The 21,051-nt window shown below is 41.1% G+C and overlaps 1 protein-coding gene across 1 annotated transcript in view; it reads left to right on the forward strand.

Moving 5' to 3' along the window:
* MSH3 (mutS homolog 3) overlaps positions 1–21,051 on the forward strand; it is a 183,605-nt gene that overhangs the window by 147,340 nt on the left and 15,214 nt on the right. Inside the window, exon 21 of the mRNA XM_074952796.1 lies at positions 20,850–21,036. Coding sequence (XP_074808897.1) covers positions 20,850–21,036 — 187 coding nt within the window. The remainder of the gene's footprint in view (positions 1–20,849; positions 21,037–21,051) is intronic.

The following is a 21,051-nucleotide window of genomic DNA, read 5'->3' on the forward strand; positions in this document are numbered from 1 at the left end:
AGATCAGCTTTGGCTTCCTCTGAATGTTCTTTCCAAGAATGGAATATGATGTGGATTCTCAACCTTTTAAATATTTTTATCAATCTAGACCAGCGTTTCTCAAGTGCGGCCACTTGGGGGTTTTCCTGTGGCCACAACAGCCTCTTGCGCAGAGATGGGGTAGGGGGCTAAGCAGTGGCCCCTCCCTGCAGCCCTCAGGGGTGGGCTTCAGCCCCCGTCCCCTGGTTCAGTGAGAGGATCCAGCAGCAGGCTTTAGTCCCCCCCCCTACCTGGCTTCAGCTGTAGGACCCCTGAGGTGGGCTTCAGCCTCTCCTCCCCCCTCCAACTTCAGGGCTCTGGGTTTCAGCCTCTCCTTCCCCACCCCCGGGGAACAGGGCTCTGGCTGGGGGCTGTGGGCTTCAGCCCACCCTTGCTCCAGCCACGGGGCTCTGGGCTTCTGCAGGGCCAGCCTTACCAGGCGCTGTGGTCCAGAGGCAAGAAGTGGGCTGAGCTTGGGGTCCAAGACCATGGAAGGGAGCCCAGGCAATGGGGGAGAAGCAGTGGGGCCCAGGGGAGATGAGGAGGACTGGGGGAGATGAGGAGGACCAGGAGAGGCAGCAGGGGCCAGGAGCACCAAAATATAACTGTACATTATTTTTATTATTGAGTTGGGGAAAAAACTTACATCGATCAATTACAATGATTTGGACATGTAAAATGTATATTTATTTATTTTTCCTAAAGTTAAGTATTTTAGGAAAAATTTTCAGAGCGGCCATCAGCAAGAGTTGGTGGCTGCACTCTTAAACCACCAAAAAATTTGTGAGAACCTTTGATCTAGACAATTATATAAATCCTTGCTGGTGAAGTTTGTGGATGACACAAAGGTTAATTGGTAATAAATAATGAGGCCGACAGGTTACGGTTAGAATGGTCTGAATCAGCTGGTTAAATGGTCACAGTCCAACAAAATGTGTTTTGTTACAGCCACATGCAGAGTGACAGATGTGGGAACCAAGGATGAGGGACTGTGTTTTGGAAAGCAGTGGTCTAGAGATGGACATAGAATGCACTGTAGATAATTGCTTCAGTGTGAGCTGTCAGTGCAATGCTGTGGCAAAAAGGGTTAATAAGCTCCTTGGTTGTATGAAAAGGGAAATATCAAAAAGAAGTAGGGAACTAGTCTTGTCTTTGAAAACAGCATTGTTAAAACTGCTACCAGAATACTGTGTGTGCAGCCCTGGTATCTGTACTTCAAGAAAGATGTGGAAATACCGGAAAGAGTACAAAGGAGGGGTTGGAAAACAAACCTTACAACACAAGGCCTGAGGAGTTCAGCCTACTCAGCTGATTGAAGAGAAGGTTGATCACTTTGTATAAGGTATCTACATATGGAAAAGATGTCTGATAGCAGGGGGCTTTTCAGTTTTGCAGACGAAGGCATATCAAGGTCCATCTGGAACTTGCAATTAGACAAATTCAACGTTGAAGTAAGACTCAATTTCCTAGGAGTGGAACAGTTTATTGCATGAGATGGTGAACTCACCATACCTCGGTGTCTTTAAAGATTAGAGATCTTTCTAAAATACATGCATTAATCAAGCTTCTTGGAGAAGTTCTATTGCCTACATATGCAGGGGTTCAGGCTAGCCTTTGGGGTTTGTGAATCTGTGAATCCCCCTGTTCATCCCCTTCCTTCATGATCCTTTATTCTTCAGGGCTTCAAGCATCAAGACGGAATTTTTTTCCCCCACTACAGTTATCCAAAAGTATCCTGGGATTTTTTTTTTCGTCTTTCTCCGAAGTATTCGAGATTGGCCACAGCTGAATATAGGACACTGGATGGGGATGACCAGTGCTGTGACATGGTACAGACAATCTTATCATTTAGATGCCTGGGCAGAATCTCTTGCTCATGTGCTCAGGGTCAAACTGATTCCTTCTTGATTCCAAATCTGTTAATTTTTCCCTAGATCAGCTTGGTTCACCTGCTCAGATCATCTGGGCATATTTTATCTACTCAATCACTGCTATCGCAGGGTCCTCTAGCATTGGTGGCATCTCCGTCTCTCCTGTTCTGTGGAGTCTGTGGCACACAACAGCTTAGATTCCTGAGGATTGAAATGTTTTCATCTAACTACAATGATTGGGCTCAATGTAGAGGTGACTGTATGAAATTTAAGAGGTGAGACTAAATGATCTAATGGCCCTTCTGGCCTTTAACTCTGAAACTCTGAAACTTGAGGGCAAATGTTGAGGTTGTGACCATCCTGCCCTTCCCTCATTGCCAAGTGTGGGGGAAGTCCCACCTAGAAAAGTGGGCAATCCTGGTAGGGAAGAGGTTAAAAACCACTGTTCTGTGCAAGTCTGGACTCCCTCCCTTCAAAATTAACAATATCTTGTACTAAATTTCAAATGTAACGTGCACTACATTTGGATTATGTATGGTTTGATGTACGAAAGAATCTTTCTCTGGAGTTACTCCATAATTGCCTATTTCAGGGTTTCCTGTGCCTTTCTCTGAACAATCTGGTACTGGCGACAAGGTAGTGGTCTAGATGAACCACTGGTTTGATCTGGTATGACTATTCCTAGGTTCATAGCTATCATATATAAAATGCTTTTGAAAATGCAGCTGAGTTCAGGGAAATGGCAAGCCCTCAATGAACAGGAAATGACTTTAGGTAAAGTCCTCAGTGTACTGTTTCCATCTACTAATGTGAAAACCATAACCACCATCTGGGACTAGCATAAAAGATCTCAAAGGAAAAACAGTGAGTTCAGAAACAAATTCTGAATTGCTCAGCAGTGATTAACACTCCTTTAAAAATTCTTGAAAAACTAACTACTAGAATTAGGAGTGATACTCAGAAAGTGCACAGCTATCACTAGGTACAGTGAGATTTGTAACAAAATACCCTACTTACTATATGTTGGTCTGTGTCTGGAAAGGAGGGTTGAGAAGATCATCATTAAGGCAGAGAAACGCTTGCTTGGGGAGCTAACAATTTTTCTTGCAATAAGGTTGGAATAGTCACTTAAAGTGAAGCTCCTTCTCTTCCCTGGTCTTTGTGAAGTTCTTTCATCTTTAATTTAACCTAACCATCATTTAGACTGGGCTTCTCTGAAAGTCTATGACTTTGTTCAGATTAAAAAGGAAAGGTTCATCTATCATGTTGAATACTCCGGTTATCTCCCTCCCCCTGCTGCTTCATTTGAATCCTTTCTTTGGTCCTGATCCTGCAAACAGTTAATCACATGCTTAACTTTACCACCATGAGTATTCCCAGTGATTTTAATGAGACTACTCATGGTAATAAAGTTGAGCATGTGTGTAAGTATTTAAGGATCCTGACCCTTTGTTTTCCCCCGGTCAGCCTTCCCAGAAGCTATGTCTACACTGCCATTAAAAACCCGCGTCTTGCCTGTGCCTGCTGACTCAGGCTCATGGGGCTTGAGTTAAGAGGCTGTGATAATTGCAGTATAGATGTTCAGGCTCACCTGTGTCCTAAAGCGCGGGCTGCAGTCCAAGCATGAACGGCTACACGGCAATTAAACAGTCCCTTAGTCTGAGCCCTGAGAGCCCAAGTAAGCTGTGAGTTTTTAATTGCAGTGTAGACATACCCAGAGTGGTGCTGCTGGTCTCCCAGATGGGAACCATAGTGAACAGCTTCCCGCAGTTGACCTAGTTTGGAACCATACCTTTTGTTTAACTTTCCCTTTAACAAAACATTCAGTTTAACATTATTTTAAGCATGCTTCTAGGATAAGAATGTTACTATTCTCTCGACATATACTCTACTCTGATACCAAAATTATGGCTTCATCCTTCCTTGACGCTACATCAATCAGAATAACTAAATTTTACTCAGTAGAGTAAGATTTTCAGTTGGGAGCTAAGCAATATTTTTTTCTCACTATTTTAATTTCCTCAGCAATAAAATTCAAATACCAAAAACAGGCTTTAAAAATAGCAAGACAATTGTACATTAATTAGTTCTTTTTCATTACTATCTACACAATTTATACATCTTATTTATTCATTCACTTTTACATAGAAAATCAGGGTGATAATAGCATATCTCCAAAATTATAGATTAATATAGACTTCATAAAACATCCCTGGCATCTCATACTTGCTTTTATATACACATTGCACACAAATTGATACCTCTAGCATCCAGGACATGGAAATGCAGTGAAGATATTACTCAATTCCAGCAGTGTTATGCAGAGAAAAATCACAAGTTCTAAACATTTAAAAATGTTTAATTTGTGTTAATTTCAAAGTAACTATAAAATATTAACCAAAACAGTGTTATAAAGCTTTACATCTACATTTTAGTTACATAACCTTATATGAAGTGTTTTAACACAGAGTCCATGTAAGCTGACTATATCTCAAATCCTTGAATTGCTGTGCTATTCCAATTTTTATGGAATAGGGTAAAGGAATGCAGATTAACTTGTTCTAATCAAATCATTTTCAAGTTATAAATACTGATGAAAATCTTTAAAAATAAGAGATGATGTTGGATAACATGCATATATGCATAAAAAAGCAGTGTTCCCAGAAATGTTCCTGTAACTGCCTATTATAATTTTGCCTTTGTGTCTGTAAGTCATTGCATTTAGTCCTGTCAAGTTTCTGAAAACTTGATGAATATTTTAAAACATTTTAAAACCTCATAGAATGTACAGCCAATCAGACTCTCATTCCTGAACATTCCAGAGAACTTTGAAATGAGCTGTCCATTTTGACAGAAATATAATAGTACTAAGCATAGTGACTTCTTTGATTAGTGACTAGGGTTAGTGCTACTGAACAGTGTTTGCTAGATTTTGTTCAAACAATGTCAACAGAAAGGGTCTTTTGGGTCACATTAAAGTAACCTTTTCTGCATATGTTTACAGAGGAAAGGGAGCTGCAACTGTTGATCTCTTCTCGGAGCAACTCTAAAACTCATAGTGTTGGAGTTCCACACTTCAGGTTTTCCATGCATATGCCAATGCATTTTTTCCTTGAAAAGAGTCATCTTCCCTTGGGCATGGACCTCGGTCCATTACTCACTTCATAAGGAGGGTTGGTTCCTCCGCCAATTTCCACCCGTCCTTTTCAACTTAAGTTTTCCACTTTCTCTGATTCCTGGAGACTTCATTCTGTCAAGCAGGCTGCAGTCCTTCTTGACAGAAAAGGTACAAATATTCTGTCCAACTGCTGTGTAAGGCTCCGTTAGTTTGGTCCAAATGACCTAGGTTGCCCGCATTCTCCACCAGTCTGTTACCCGCTCAGTTAAGGGCACCCTGCCAATGGCTCAAGGCATGACCCAATCAATTTAAAGCACCCCCACTCTTTCCTTCCAAGGGCTCAGAGTATAAGACATATCTCCTTACTCACGTGGCTCAGGATGAAACCTGGTCAATTTAAGTATCCACCCTTTCCCTTTGGGCTCAGGGCTCTACAGGACTGTGGAACCTTTTCCCAGTGAAAGAGCCTTACACAGTTGTGCTCTAAACATCTGTTTATTAGCAACACACACAGAATACATATACCAAGCAAATCTCTTATGCTCACCACTCCCAATATACAGACAAATTTCACCCAAAGGCCAGTCAGGATCCAATCGTTTGGGGGTTCCTGGCGATCCTTCTGCATGTCACGGTCGTGCAGAGGGGTGAGAGTTCTAGCAGCTTGATCTTGCACCACAGTCTGGATATGGTTCCCAAAAAGCATGGTTTTTCATTTACATTATATAAGTAAAACTAGTTACCTCCTTCAAATTTACTCAACATATTACATTATTCCACACTTCTAAATAACAAAATTTTTAACCAATTACATACTGGCACCTGTGTGACCTCCTTCCTGCCCAAGTTTTTTACATTTTATTTTTTATGCCCAAATTGTAACTTAGTTGTGACTGTCTCTGTTTGTCCAGATGGTCAACATAAAACGCTGGTCAGAGCTTATTTTACCGTTTGTTGAGTTTCTTTTTGTATTCTCCCTAATTTCCCAGGATCTTTTTACAACCTTGGTGGTTGTAACTCTTGTTAGGGACATTCCTGAGGTGGGGGTGCTTTATCAGCAGCAGAACACTCTTTTTTAAAAACTTTAGTGGTGAACAACCTGAGTTTCAACCAAGGCTGGTTTAATATTATGAGATGGGGGCACTGATCAGGTCTCAGGCCTGCAACTAGAGCCACAAGAAGGAGGAGGAGTACTTGTGGCACCTTAGAAACTAACAAATTTATTTGATCATAAGCTTTTGTTTGTAGCATAAGCTACAGCTCACTTCATCGGATACACGCCTCCTATGAAGTGAGCTGTAGCTCATGAAAGATTATGCTTAAATAAATTTGTTAGTCTCTAAGGTGCCACAAGTACTCCTTTTCTTTTTGCGGATACAGACTAACACGGCTGCTACTCTGAAAGGAGGAGGAGAGTACCCTGGGGTCACAGGAGTTGTCAACATGCTTTAGCAGACAAGTACTCACATCTCGTCCCTTTTGCTTATCTCATTCCTTCCACATTTGCTTCACTTCACTGATTGGCTGTAGGGCAATGAGATATTCCTAGCTTGGGGCCGGGAGGTTTATGATTGTTTAGGAAAAAAGGGGATGTCTTTCCATTCCCTCCAGAGGAGGGGTGACAAGGATTCTTGTTACTTCTTGGTCCTTGTTTTTCCCTTTTGGCCTTTCATCCACCCTTTGGGTCTTCATGCACCGATGGTGGTGTTGGTGGCCAGTTAGTGATCAGAGAATAGCAAGAGATGTGGCCTTGGATGTAGGGTTGACCAAATCCATGCAAAGTTTTAAAAAACAGGATGATTTAATATATTAGCAAGTATTTGTGCTATTGAGTTACTTCTGCTGAGATGTGGAAACTTGAACTCACTTAATGTCTCTGTCATAACCATAAGGGTAGCCTAAAATTCCTCCTTACCTGTAAGGGGTTAAGAAGCTCAAATAACCTGGTTGGCACCTGACCAAAGGAACCAATGGGGACAAAGGATACTTTCAAATCGGGGGTGGGGGGATGGCAGGGGGAGAGGCTTTGTTTTGGGTTCTTTGTTTCTGTTTGTTTGCTCTTGGGACTAAGAGGAACAGGACATCAATTCATGTCCTCCAAACCATTCTGAACCAGTCTCTCATTACAGAAATTGTAAGTACAGCCAGGCAAGGCGTATTAGTTTTTGTTTTCTCAGCTTGTGAATTTTTCCTTTGCGGGTCCCCACATCTGTACCCCAGAGTTCAGAGTGGGGAAGAAACCCTGACAGTCTCATACTTCCTTGAGTAGTTGGCATGAGGTAAGTATAGGGAATTACAACCTAGATGGAGCTGCTATAAGGTGGAAACATAACTGATTGGAAAACCATTCCTAGAGAGTAGTTAGCAGTGGTTCACAGTCAAACTGTAACTGCATATAGAGTGGTGTCCGCAGGGATCAGTTCTGGTTCTGGTTCTGTTCAGTATCCTCATCAATGATTTAGATAATGGCATAGAAAATATATACAGTTTGCGGACAATACCAAGCTGGGAGGGGTTGCAAGTGCTTTGGAAGATAGGATTAAAATTTAAAATGATCTGGATAAATTGGAGAAACAGTCTGAAGTAAATAGAATGAAATTCAAGAGGGACAAATGTGAAGTACTCCACTAAGGAAGAAACAATCAGTTGCACACACACAAAATGGGAAATGACTGTCTCGGAAGGAGTACTGCAGACAGAAATCATATTGGATCACACACTAACTATGAGTGAATAGTGTAACACTGTTGCAAAAAAAAGCAAACATCATTCTGGGGTGTATTATTAAGAGTGTTGTAAGCAAGACAGGAGAAGTAATTATTCCCCTCTACTCCATGCTGATTAGACCTCAGCTGGAGTATTGTGTCCAGTTCTGGGCACCACATTTCAGGAAAGATGTGGAAAAATTGGAGAAAGTCCAGAGAAGAGCAACAAAAATGATTAAAGAACTAGAAAACATGACCTCTGAGGGAAGACTGAAAAAATTGGGGGGAACATAACAGTTAAGAACATAAAAGGTTGTTAGAAGGAAGAAGAAAAATTATTCTCCTTAACCTCTGAGGATAGGACAAGAAGGAATGGGCTTAAATTGCAGCAAGGGAGGTTTAGGTTGTACATTAGGAAAAACTTTCTAGCTGGTTAAGCACTGGAATAAATTGCTCAGGGACGTTGTGAAATCTCCACCATTGGAGATTTTTAAGCGCAAGTTAGACAAACAGCTGTCAGGGATGGTCTAGATCAGGGGTTCTCAAACTTCATTGCACCGCAACCCCTTCTGACAACAAAAATTACTACATGACCCCAGGGAGGGGGGACTGAAGCCTGAGCCCACCCAAGCCCCACTGTCCTGGGTGGGGAGAGGGGAGGGGGCGAAGCCTGAGGGCTTCAGCCCCAGGCAGGGGGCTTGTAACCTGAGCCCTGCCACCCAGAGCTGATGCCCGTTGGCTTGGGCCCTTGGTAGTGGGGCTCTGGCTTTGGCCCTGGGTGGGGGGCCCAGCAACTCTAAGCCAGCCCTGGCGACCCCATTAAAATGGGCTCGCGACCCACTTTGGGGTCCCTACCCAATTTGAAAACCACTGGTTTAGATAATACTTAGTCCTGCCATGAGTGAAGGGGACTGGACTGATGACCTCTGGAGGTCCATTCCAATCCTATGATTCTATAATTCTATGATTTTTAAGTGGTGGCTGAACTGGTGGGAGAACTTGTAATCTCGCTTGCTGCCATGTAGAACAGTAGGAATGTTCAGAAGTTGGCAACCTCTTTTTCATTGTGACTGTACTGTCTAGAATGGTTTTGTAGTTTAACACAATCCTATTCAGTTCTATCAATTTAGGTTAATGTTTTTAAATACTGGATGTTGACCACAGGCAGTTGAAGTTTTTAACTGTACCTTGTGGCTTCTAGTGGTTTTCAGCAAAAATCAATGCAGTTCACATCCTGCAGGTTAAAGGTGATCATCGGATAAATTGCTTATAATTTATCTGATGTATTGCACTTTTTTAATATGTTTCTGTTGACCATGCCTATAAAGTAATACATTTAAGGGGTGACTTCCACTTTCCATTTCAATTTGTCTTTGTGGTATGAGAGAAATGTACTGAAAGGTAGGATTAGGAGAGTGGATGTTAAAATGACATGGGATACATTGCATACAAAATCTAGCTGGGCTGGTGGCTTATGGTGCCAGGTAGTAGTAGGAGTAACATCAGGGCACCAGTCCTTGAGAATATCACAGGTCCACAATACTGAACTGTAAAAAGTAAAAATACAAATGAAAGACTGAAAGTTGAAACTCTTAATATATTGCACTGTACCTCCATTCATTTAGAGTAGTTACCATGCTGTGTGTATTTCTTCAGTTAGAATATGTATATTAAGTGTATAGTAGTTCTCATGATGTGAGCATATTTTTCATAAATGGGATTTTCTTCAGTTTTATTGAAAGTCTGCTTTGAGAGCATATCATCCATGTAACTTTGCAAATGTTTATAGTTAGGACATTCTTCATGAATAATGGAAAAATAACAAACATTCTAGCACTGTGTTGTTCAAAATACAGTAATGCATTCTGTCATAGTTAGAATAAGGATTATTTTTGTTAATTCTATACTTTCTGTTTGTGTAAATTGTTTTTCTTGTCATGAATTTATGGATTTGAATCCACAAAGAAATTGCTTAGTGAAAATAAAGTAGCTGAATTATCAGTAGTATACAAGTGAGTTTGAGTTTTCTGCCATGGACTAATTAGTGCAATACTTGCTGAATTGTAGATGCTTTATCTTTCATTTAAAATATTGCTTTATTTTTAGTAGAGGTATTACATATTAATTTATTGACATGGCTTTTGTAATCAACTACCAACTTGATAATTGTTCATTATATATTAAAAAATATATCCTTCACTCGGGTTTTATTTTCCAATATTTACAAGGTGTGCATCAGGGTAGTCCCAAGCAGTACTCTGCAGACAAACGAAGACACGCACAATAAGGGAATACTTTTCCCTGCCTTCTCCCTGGAGCACTGTCCGAAATCTGATGGCCTAATTTTAAACTCTTAAAAATTCATGTTGACCATCAGATGTAAATGTCCTAATACATGCTACCTTCCATCTCATCTTTGTGGACAAAGTAGTAAGGCTAATTCTGTTTAAATAAATGTAGCTCTCAGATATTTATGACTGCAGTAGGAGAGGATGTGGAATGTTCAAGGTACCAGTTCCTAACTTTATTTCTCTGGACTGCCAGATCATTCTCTTTCTGGCAGGTGAGCTTCACTTTCTTGACAGCTAGGTTAATAATTCAGCCTTCCAGTTGGCACATCCACTGGAAATGGGAGTCTGAGTATGTATTGTTTGATGTACGGAGAGCAGTGTATTTTTCCCTTTGTTGTTTTAAGGAAAGGTGGGAAGGCTGTAAGGCTACCATGTATCTAAATGTTCACATGGCATAATGGGAACTGAGAGATTCGTGAGTTCTACATGTGGTGTACCTCATCCAGTGCATCAAATGCCCCAATAACTATATGGGTGAAGCCAGACAATCACTACACTCTCGAATGAATTCACACAGAAAAATGCTAAAAGATAAAAACACCCTATCACCTGTGGACACTTTTCAAAAAGTGATCACTCCATAGTTGACTTCTCAGTCCTTGTTCTCAAAGGAAGCCTGCACAACATCTTCAAAAGACAAACCTGGGAACTTGATTTATAACTTGGCTAGACTTAAAACTAAAAACCATGGACATAACAGCGAGACAGGTTTTGTGAGCCATTACAACAATTTGTAAAACACCATACTCCCTACAAGCCTCCATTGTTCTACATCTCCAGAGGTTTTGATTGGCCATTTCATTTTCAGTGATCTCAAAAACATGTGAACCCCTTATGTATAACAATATGTCCCACCTTTTATTTAGCTTGAACACTCTGGTTACCTTCTCCAGACCTGAGGAGGAGCTCTGTGAAGTTCAAAAGCTTGTCCCTTCCAATGAAAGATATAACCTCACCCATCTTGTCTTCACTAATTCAGTTTTTTTAGTATAACTTCTTATTTTTACCTTTAGTAAATTGATTTTTGAAATGACATTTTACTCCATGGCTGCTTTTTTGTGGGGGGAAGGACAGGAATTGCTAGGTTACTTTAGAAGGCTATTTTATGTACACTTTTCTCAATTTCCCTCTTTTGGGTCATGGAAAGGATCTCTTTCTTTTGTCATGGCACTGGTATTAACTTTGTAAATCACATTAGTGATGTATCCAGGGTGAAAAGTACTTATTTCAATGTTAAATCGTTCCTGATAAATAATATTGCTGAGTGTACATTGTTAAAACTGTCCAAAGGACATAAATGATGACCTACATCAGCAAAAAGAAACCTGGTTTGACAAAGTCAGACTGGAGAGCCACAACAGCGTGTGGTAGGGGGGAAGGCAAGTATATTAGACCTAGAATGTTAAAGGCCCTTTTCTATATGAGCTGAAACGGGATTACTTCAGCTCCACTAGGGACACCTGAGTCCAATTAAGGGCTGCCTGTCATTAAAAAAACCGCTCTTCTGGTAAAGGAGAGGAGGAGAGGTGAGAGTTGCAGCATGGCTAGTGTCAGCAGGAAGAATAGGGGTGGAAGGCTGCTCTACTCTCTATAAAGAAAATAACCAAGCTAATGGACGTTTGGGAAAGGACTGGCACCCAGAGGCCAGCATAATGGGACAGTCCTCCAGGGAAGAGGCAGGGAAAGATTTTCCCTGGGGTGAGGGGTGTGTGTGTCTGTGTCTGAAGAGTACTGGTTGGGCCTACCCTAAGGAGCACCTTGTAAATATTGGAAAATAAAACCCGAGTGAGGGATAAAAAACTCTCTGCAATGGGACTGATTTACATCAGGGCCCCCGTCCCACCCATCACCAGAGGAGGAAATGCTGAGCTTGGCAAGGCAATGGACGTGCCTTGCCACACTGGATTTACTATGGTGCATGGAAATCCAAACCATCCTAGGAGGCATGAATGTCCTTATTTGATGCTATTGTCAGTACTGTAAAGACAATCTGCAGACATCATTCCTCTGCAATAGGAACCAATTTCCATTTTTCTAATCTGTATTTTAGACAAATGGGCTTTTAAAGCAAATTGAGTCTTGCCAACATAAAAGTGTAAAATGTTAAAGTTCAGTTGAACTGTACAGTTGGTTTAGCATTAAACTGGAAATGAAAGTGTCATTCATTACATACAAAAGGTGAGCTGTCTGAAAACAAGGATTTTCCAAATGCCTTTGTTCTCACTAATCTAATTTTTCAGAGTTTCATTCAGTATTGTTTAATTGTTTTCAGTTATCAATGAGAAAACACATGTTAACAAGATGTGGCTGCAGGTGTCTAAGGGTATGTCTACGCTGTAATAAAACACCCACGGTGGGCATGTGTCAACTTGCTCAGGCTGTGGGGCTATAAAATTGCTGTGTAAATGTTTGGGCTCAGGCTGAAGCCCAGGCTCTGAGACCCTGCAAGCGGGGAGGGTCCCAGAGCCTGGACTCCAGCCTGAGCCCAAATGTGTACACTGCAATTTTTTAGCCCTGAAGCCTGAGCCCTACGAGCCTAAGTGAGCTAACACAGGCCAGCTGGAAGTGTTTTATTGCCATGTAAACATACCCTGAGGGTATGTCTTCACCACAAACAAGCAAACAAAGTATTCTTAAATTGTGTTAGCTAATCTAGATTAAAATAGTAATGAGGAAATGGCCACTTGGCTTTTAACTCCCTTTCGCAGCTCAAGTTAAACCCTGGAGAGAAGCACGGGGTTAAAATTGAGCTGCTGACCTGAGTTAGAATCTGAGTAAATTTAGCTAACCTGAGTTAAGAATGCACCCCTTGCAGTGAAGACACACTAAGGGTTAGTCTAGACTTGAAACACTATAGCTCTAACTGTGCCGCTCTAGCACTTCAATATAGCCATTTGTTACCGTGATGGGTGGGGTTCTTCTGTCAGCATAGTTAATCCACCTCCCCAAAAGGTGGTATTTAGGTCAGTAGGAGAATGCTTCTGTTTACCTAGCACTGTCTACACCAGGGGTTATGTCTGCTTAACTACATTGCTCAGGGATGTGGAATTGTCACACCTGTGAGAGTCATAGCTGGGTTGATTTAACTTTTGAGTGTAGACCTGGCCTAAGGGACATCATTCTCCCGGTGGACTTTCATGTATCTGTTATCTGGGTGGAGAGCACATAGTTAAACACTCAGTGCTACTGATTTAATTGGAACTATATCCTGTTGCACAACAGCTAATATATTCTGAAATATTCTTGCAATAATGCTCTTACAATCTGTATCTTAAGATCTTTACTATTTGGAACTTTTCACAAAAAAGTAATAACCATTGAAAAGGTTATTGTATATTGTATTGTATATTGTATATTGAATATAGCGACATAAAGAGCTTTTAATTGTACAAAAATTGCTTTATTTTGTTTGGATGTCTCGGATCTTATCTAGCAATTTCTTTCTAGCCAAACTCCATTTGCTCTGCACTGATGAATCTCTCAGCAGCACTTAAAAGGAGCTCACAATCACATTACATGTTTTCACAGTATAATTTAGAAAATATAACAATCCTACTGGGTTTATATATTATAAATATTTTTAATAAATTCTACAGAATTGGAAGTTTAATATTAATGTGCTACTCCTGCCAACAACAACTAAATGGAGCTGGTAAGGTTCCTATTGCAATCTGGAATATTACATCCTGCTCTTCAGTGCATTTCCTCTGTGTGTTCTCCTATCATTCAGCCGTGGTTATCGTTCCCTGCCTCTGGCTTCGAGTAAATGCCACTGTAGATAGTCCACAGGATATCTGGATGCTTCCATTCTGGTATCACTATTGTTTCCCCAGTCATACTACATTTTTCTGTCTATCTAGTATATTCTACAACAGTAATGGGTGTAGTGTATATATAAAAATATAGCTGGGGGTGTGTGTGTTTTTTTTTTCTATTAATAAAATATAAAAATGTAGCCCATCCCATACTGTGGGCACCCAGATAAAAAATACCTAGAAACTCTTAGATTTTAATGGGGACTACTCGCAGAACTAAACATGTGCATAAGTGTTTGCAGGATCAGGGCCTGAACAAATATCTGTAACGTTTCTCTTGCACATAACCAATATAAGGAGAGTAACCCAGCCAATATTTACTACTGTTCTCAACTGTACTCAAGGTATTTGGATTCTAAGTAAAGAGATTCGTTAAATATGTGAAAAAGAGGTATAAGATTATGGTTTCATGAACAATTTACAAGGACTAAACCGGACATTCAAAAATTAAGTCAACACCATTGTACGTAGAGCCTTCTAGAAGTTGATTCAGAGTTGAAAAAAGATTCACTAACCTAAATTTGTATTAAAATCAATAATTTAAACCACAAATATCACTGTAAATAATTTGTGACACTATAAAAATGTCTAAATTAAGGGATTAATGCTTTATTTGATTTACTTTACATATCAGCATTTAGTGTTGTGAACAGTTGCCAACACAAACATTTTTGATAGCCTTTGTTGCTAAGCATTCTTGAGATTGTATTGATAATGAGCTTAAAGAATTCCAAAAGTATAATGTTCATGAACAGTTACAGAAAATTAGATCTATACTGCTTCATTGGTGACATTAATAGTTTTTTATGGCATTTTTAAACTTTATCAGGTTTTTGTTTCATCTGTTTGAAGTCTACCTCAATCTAATCCATGTTTAAGATAGTTTAAAAAACAGACTTATTTTTATAGCCATTGCTAAGAATGAGGAAAAGATAATGGCCACTTCATTTCTGCTTGGAGCTTGAGCATTTACTCAGGAAATTCTGAAAATCTTTATTTCTGTGAACATAGGTTAGATGAACAAATTGCTAGATAGATTTGAGGGCTTCATGGGAACTATGTAAACAATGGTAAAGAGAATGATAGGTAGAACTAAGAGTTTTGAATTGATTCTTCATAGTTAAAAATCACATACTTAGGACATATGGATGGCCAATCGAGTAAGAAAAGTCCAAATAATTAGAAGGAAAAATAAAAAATAATCCCAGATTTGGAAATTTAGGTTAAGTATAGGAAATTCACAGTGAGGACAAAGATAGTTTAGTCAGAAAAAAGGATTCTTCTTCAAATACTTGTCCATATATAATACATTTAATTTTTGGTGTGTGTTTGTCCAATGCCCTTGCAATGGATTCTTTTGGTCAGTTTTTGGTCAGGACTCCCTTTGATTAGACTAATTTAGAGTCTTGTTAGGAATTTTTTATAGCGTTTCCTTTGCTCTCTGTTTACCTGGGTGATACTCTTTAGTCTACTACACTTTAGTAGACATGACTGATCTCCAAAATTCAAGGACTGCCTTTTGTGTGATGACACACGAATGGCAGTGGCTAGCTGCCCCAAGTACATACCTAGCATCTCTGATGGGTATCTGCTGAGGGCAGCTAGCACCTCCTGGCACTCACTCCGCTGATCAGAGCTAGCACTGTTATATCTCGTCATGCCAGGAATCATGCCCCAGCTCAAAGTTAGGCATACCCATTGTCTACTTCTGGGAAATACTTTTGAGAGGGACAAGAACTGCATAAGACTGAGAGAGAGAGAAGAGACATATCTCTCATTCTCCATGCCCTTCCACTTCCAAGACCTGTAGATCCTCTCAACTGACTGAGTCTAAGGGTAGCCCAAGATCTAAGAAGACTTCTTGTAGTGCCCATTAAGGCACTAGCCACTGTGCTTCAGGAACTGATACTCTTTTTCCTCAGAGATTGACTGGTAGTGGCTCTGTGATGTTGAGGCTCTTGGTATCGATGACTACAGTACCAATGGCCATGGTATTGACTCTTTCAAGAACATCTTGTCTGCAACCAGTTCCATCGGTACCATCATTGGCAGTAGATATCACACACTTTGACATGTGAAATGCCAAGGGTTTACTTAGCTGCTAAGGACCTCTCTGTATCCTCAGACTCAACTCTGCTGGCAGCCTTAAAAGTACCTCCACTGGTACATCATCACCTAGTACATCCTTGGTACCCACTAAATCTCACTCAGTCCAGACACCAACTGGTACATCCTCTGCATGAGGAGTATTCTTTCTCCTCCTCTGAATCTGAGAATAGCAGGGAAGGTTCCCCAGCAAGATACCTTGGGTCAGGATATTCAGGACCTCTCACACTGGGCAGGGATTCTAGGGTTGATTCTGGTTATCAAAGATATTGGAGCCTATGAAGCATAGAAGATTAGGAAGAGACCTCAGGACATCATCTAGTCCAACCCCCTGCTCAACTAAATTATCCTAGCCAACCCCAACTAAATCATCCCAGCCAGGGCTTTGTCAAGCTGGGCCTTAAAAACCTCTAAGGATGGAGATTGCACCACCTCCCTAGGTAACCCATTCCAGTGCTTCACCACCCTCCTAGCAAAATAGTTTTTCCTAATATCCAACCTAGACCTCCCTCACTGCAACTTGAGACCATTGCTCCTTGTTCTGTCATCTGCCACAATTGAGAACATCCTAGCTCCATCCTCTTTGGAACCCCCCTTCAGGTAGTTGAAGGCTGCTATCAAATCCCCTCTCACTCTTCACTTCTGCAGACTAAATAAGCCCAGTTCGCTTACCCTTTCCTCATATGTCATGTGCCCCTGCCCCAAATCATTTTCGTTGCCTTCCACTGGACTCTCTCCAATTTTCTGTACTGGGGGGCCCAAAACTGGACACAGTACTCCAGATGTGGCCTCACTAGTGCCGAATAGAGGGGAATAATCACTTTCCTCGATCTGCTGGTAACACTTCTACTAATGCAGCCCAATATCCCGTGAGCCTTCTTGGCAACAAGGGCACACTGTTGACTCATATCCAGCTTCTCGTCCACTGTAATCCCCAGGTCCTTTTCTGCAGAACTACTGCTTAGCCAGTCGGTCCCCAGCCTGTAGCAGTGCATAGGATTCTTCCATCCTAAATGCAGGACTCTGCACTTGTCCTTGTTGAACCTCATCAGATTTCTTTTGGCCCAATCCTCCAATTTGTCTAGGTCACTCTGGACCCTATCCCTACCTTCCAGTGTATCTACCTCTCCCCCCAGCTTGGTGTGATCTTCAAATTTGCTGAGGGTGCAATCTATCCCATCATCCGGATCATTAATGAAGATGTTGAACAAAACCAGCCCCAAGACCGACCCCTGGGGCACTGCGCTTGATACCGGCTGCCAACTAGACATCCAGCTGTTGATCACTACCCTTTGAGCCTGATTATCTAGCCAGCTTTCTATCCACCTTATAGTCCATTCATCCAATCCATACTTTTTACTTGCTGGCGAGAGTGGGAGACCGTATCAAATGCTTTGCTAAAGTCAAGGTATATCACATCCACCGCTTTCCCCATATCCACAGAGCCAGTTATCTCATCATAGAAGGCAATCAGGTTGGTCAGGCATGACTTGCCCTTGGTGAATGCATGTTGACTGTTCCTGATCACCTTCCTCTCCTCCAAGTGCTTCAAAATGGATTCCTTGAGGACCTGCTCCATGATTTTTCCAGGAACTGAGGTGAGGCTATAGTTCCCGGGGTTTTCCTTCATCCCTTTTTTAAAGATGGGCAGTATATTTGCCTTTTTCCAATCGTCCGGGATCTCCCCCAATCGCCACGAGTCTTCAAAGATAATGGCCAATGGCTCTGCAATCCCATCAGCTAACTGCCTCAGCACCCTCAGATACATTGCATCCAGCCCCATGGACTTGTGTTTGTCCAGTTTTTCTAAATAGTCCTTAACCAATTATTTCATCACTGAGGGCTGCTCACCTCCTCCCCATACTGTGCTGCCCAGTGCACAGTGGTCTGTGAAGACAACGCAAAAAAAAAAGCATTGAGTACTTCAGCTTTTTCCACATCATCTGTCACTAGGTTGCCTCCCTCATTTCAGTAAGGGCCCCAAACTTTCCCTGACCTTCCTCTTGTTGCTAGCATACCCGTAGAAACACTTCTTGTTACGATTCACATCCCTTGCTAGCTGCAACTTCAAATGTGCTTTGGCCTTCCTGCTTACACCCCTGCATGCTTGAGCAATATTTTTATACTCCTCCCTAGTCATCTGTCCAAGTTTCCACTTTTTGTAAGCTTCCTTTTTGGGTTCAAACTCACCAAAGATTTCTTTAAGCCAAGCTGGTCGGCTACCATATTTGCTATTCTTTCTGCACATTGGGATGGTTTGTTCCTGCGCCCTCAATAAGGCTTCTTTAAAATACAGCCAGCTCTCCTGGACTCCTTTCTGCCTCATATTAGCCTCCAAGGGGATCCTGCCCAACAGTTCACTGAGGGAGTCAAAGTTTGCTTTTCTGAAGTCCAGGGTCTGTGTTCTGTGCTCTCCTTTCTTCCTTTTTGTCAGGATCCTGAACTCGACCATCTCATGGTCACTACTGCCCAGGTTGCCACCCACTTTTACTTCTACGAAGGGATACAGATCCTTGGTACCCTCTCCATTAGCCACGAGCCCCCTATGCTTATCTACATCTTAGACAGTATTGGCCTCTAGGGGGCATTCCTTATGCTCAGAACTACTTCAGTATTGCACTTCAGTCCCAAATCACTCACCTCAAAGCAACCTCAAGTTCACTAGTGATATTGGATGAACTGAGGAGAGGAACTAGCACACATGAAGGAATTGCTATTGCTTATGCTATACTTGAACATTTTATTAGAGATGTACGTGTTTAATTTGTCATACACTTTTAAATGTATTTGTTTCTGTATTAAAGGGGAACTCTGAATGCTACGCTAAGCATATCTGCAAGGATTTTTTCCCCTTTGTGTGTGTGTGTGTGTGCAGCCAGATATCACCAACACATGATCAGATGAGGGATTGCAAGCAGAACTGTAAAGCATTTCAAGACATTGAGTAATATCTCCCCTAAAAATTCCTGTCAAGTCCTGATAGTCCAAGACAAACCTGAAAAGCTCCTTGATATTCTCCATGCCTCTATGTCAGGTCATTATCTCTCCCAATACATGAAGATCTATTAGACCCTCCCAACCATTGTGGCAAACCCCTGCCTCATTGGCCCCAACATCTTAGAGAAAAGACTGCTGCTCTGTCAAGAATTCGAACAATTTTACACTGATCCCACACCAGGCTCACTGGTAGTGGCAGCAGCCAACGAGAAGACTCACTGGGGCAAGAAAGGTCAGCACCTAAAGAGAAAGAGACCAGGAAGCTGGATTTGTTTTGCAGGAAAAGCAGTTCCACCTGTAGTTTGCATATGTGATGCCTCTTTTCATACCTCAATCCACCCAGCCCAAGAAGATATCTAAGCTTCCTAGTGGGAGGCTGCCATTACCACTATAGAGTACTGCCATTCGGCCTGTCCACAGCTGTGTTCACAAAGTTCCATGCAGTAGTGGCAGCTAACCTCAGGAAACTGGGAATCCAGGTGTTCCCATTCAGACATGACTGAGTGATTCGTGGAAAGTCTTGTCAATAGGTAGCAGACTTTATCTAGCAGATTCTGCTTCTGTTCATCCAATTAAGTGTGAAAATAAACAAAGACAAGTCAATACTGACCCTGACACACAAAAAGTTCATTATGGCCATTCTTGTATGTTTGGTTACAAGTGAGCAGTTCTGAAACAAATGTGTGGCAGGATAAAGAGACATCTATTTATGTTAGCTAATGGGAGACTGCTCTTCAATCCCCTACAATGTTTGCTAAATTTTTTTCTCCTAATGATTTTAAGGATGTCAGCAAGATTGCTTCTTTAACTGAGACAAACTACTACATTAATTCCCATTCTCCAAATATTACTGTTTGTAAGACCAAACTATTATAATTGTCCAGAGGTTTCTTCAGACTGAAACACTGCTTGGGTGCACAAATTCCAGAGACCATGAGTTGATTCCTAAATTTGGGAATACCAGTACCTGCCACTGTCAGCTATGCCTTGATTCCTCTTCTGTTCTGAATATTAAGTTCTGTAAGAAAGACTAGATTTCCCCACCATAAATGAGCACCCAGACACTTTGATTAATGAAGTCTTCCCCTTTGCCTGGAATGTGACATTTATTTGATTCACTTAGAAGAAGAAAATAAACAAAAAACCAAAAAGCACCACTAGGATCTCTCTACTTCAGGTACTAGCTCTGCTGCCTCTGTTTGACATTAATAAAGGTGCTTACAAGAAAGAGAAACAAACTATCCAAAGCATAGAAGAATCATTCTTCATTAGTTTATCTTCACTAGAGGCTTACTGTGGGCTAGCAGGTCTCTTAAGTTCCCAGGGCTTTTCAAGCGATATTAAGCAGGTTATGCTCTTCCAGCAGGGTTTGTTGTCAAAATCACAAGGACCACATGCCAAGTAAATTCACTTGTTTAAACCTCTGCTGGTTTTATAGAACTCCTGAAGCAGATACAGATAATGGGTTGCTTGCCTTCGAGCAAGACAGATTACTGGTGACCTGGAAAGGTTCTTCCCTAGAATCCTGCAAAGTCAGTACATCCCATCACTTTAGGGCACATTTGTTACTTATGTATCCTTATGCTACAGGATGTTTCTTTTGTTTATAATGTCTTTGCTTTTGCATCTGTGTATTGTAACTTTTTAAAAAGAGGTTTAGAATTGTATGAGATGGACTTTGTTGTGTTTTTACAGATGTTGAATTATAATTCAAGCCATATGTCTATGTCCTTGGAACAACAAGAAAAGTTTTTAGGAAGCTGATTTGATTTTCAAAAGTATTGATTTTTTATCCTTGTTTTCCAAAGCACAGGGTGTTTTGATTTGAATGTAATAAATTAAACAAACTACCTTGTTTTCTGTTGCAGAATGGGTGCTGCAGACAACATATACAAGGGTCAGAGTACTTTCATGGAGGAACTAACAGATACAGCAGAGATAATAAGAAAAGCATCTTCACGTTCACTAGTAATATTGGATGAACTGGGGAGAGGAACTAGCACACATGATGGAATCGCTATTGCTTATGCTACACTTGAACATTTTATAAGAGATGTAAGTGTTTAATCT

The sequence above is a fragment of the Natator depressus genome, chromosome 5 (assembly GCF_965152275.1).
Source record: "Natator depressus isolate rNatDep1 chromosome 5, rNatDep2.hap1, whole genome shotgun sequence".
NCBI lineage: Eukaryota > Metazoa > Chordata > Testudines > Cheloniidae > Natator > Natator depressus.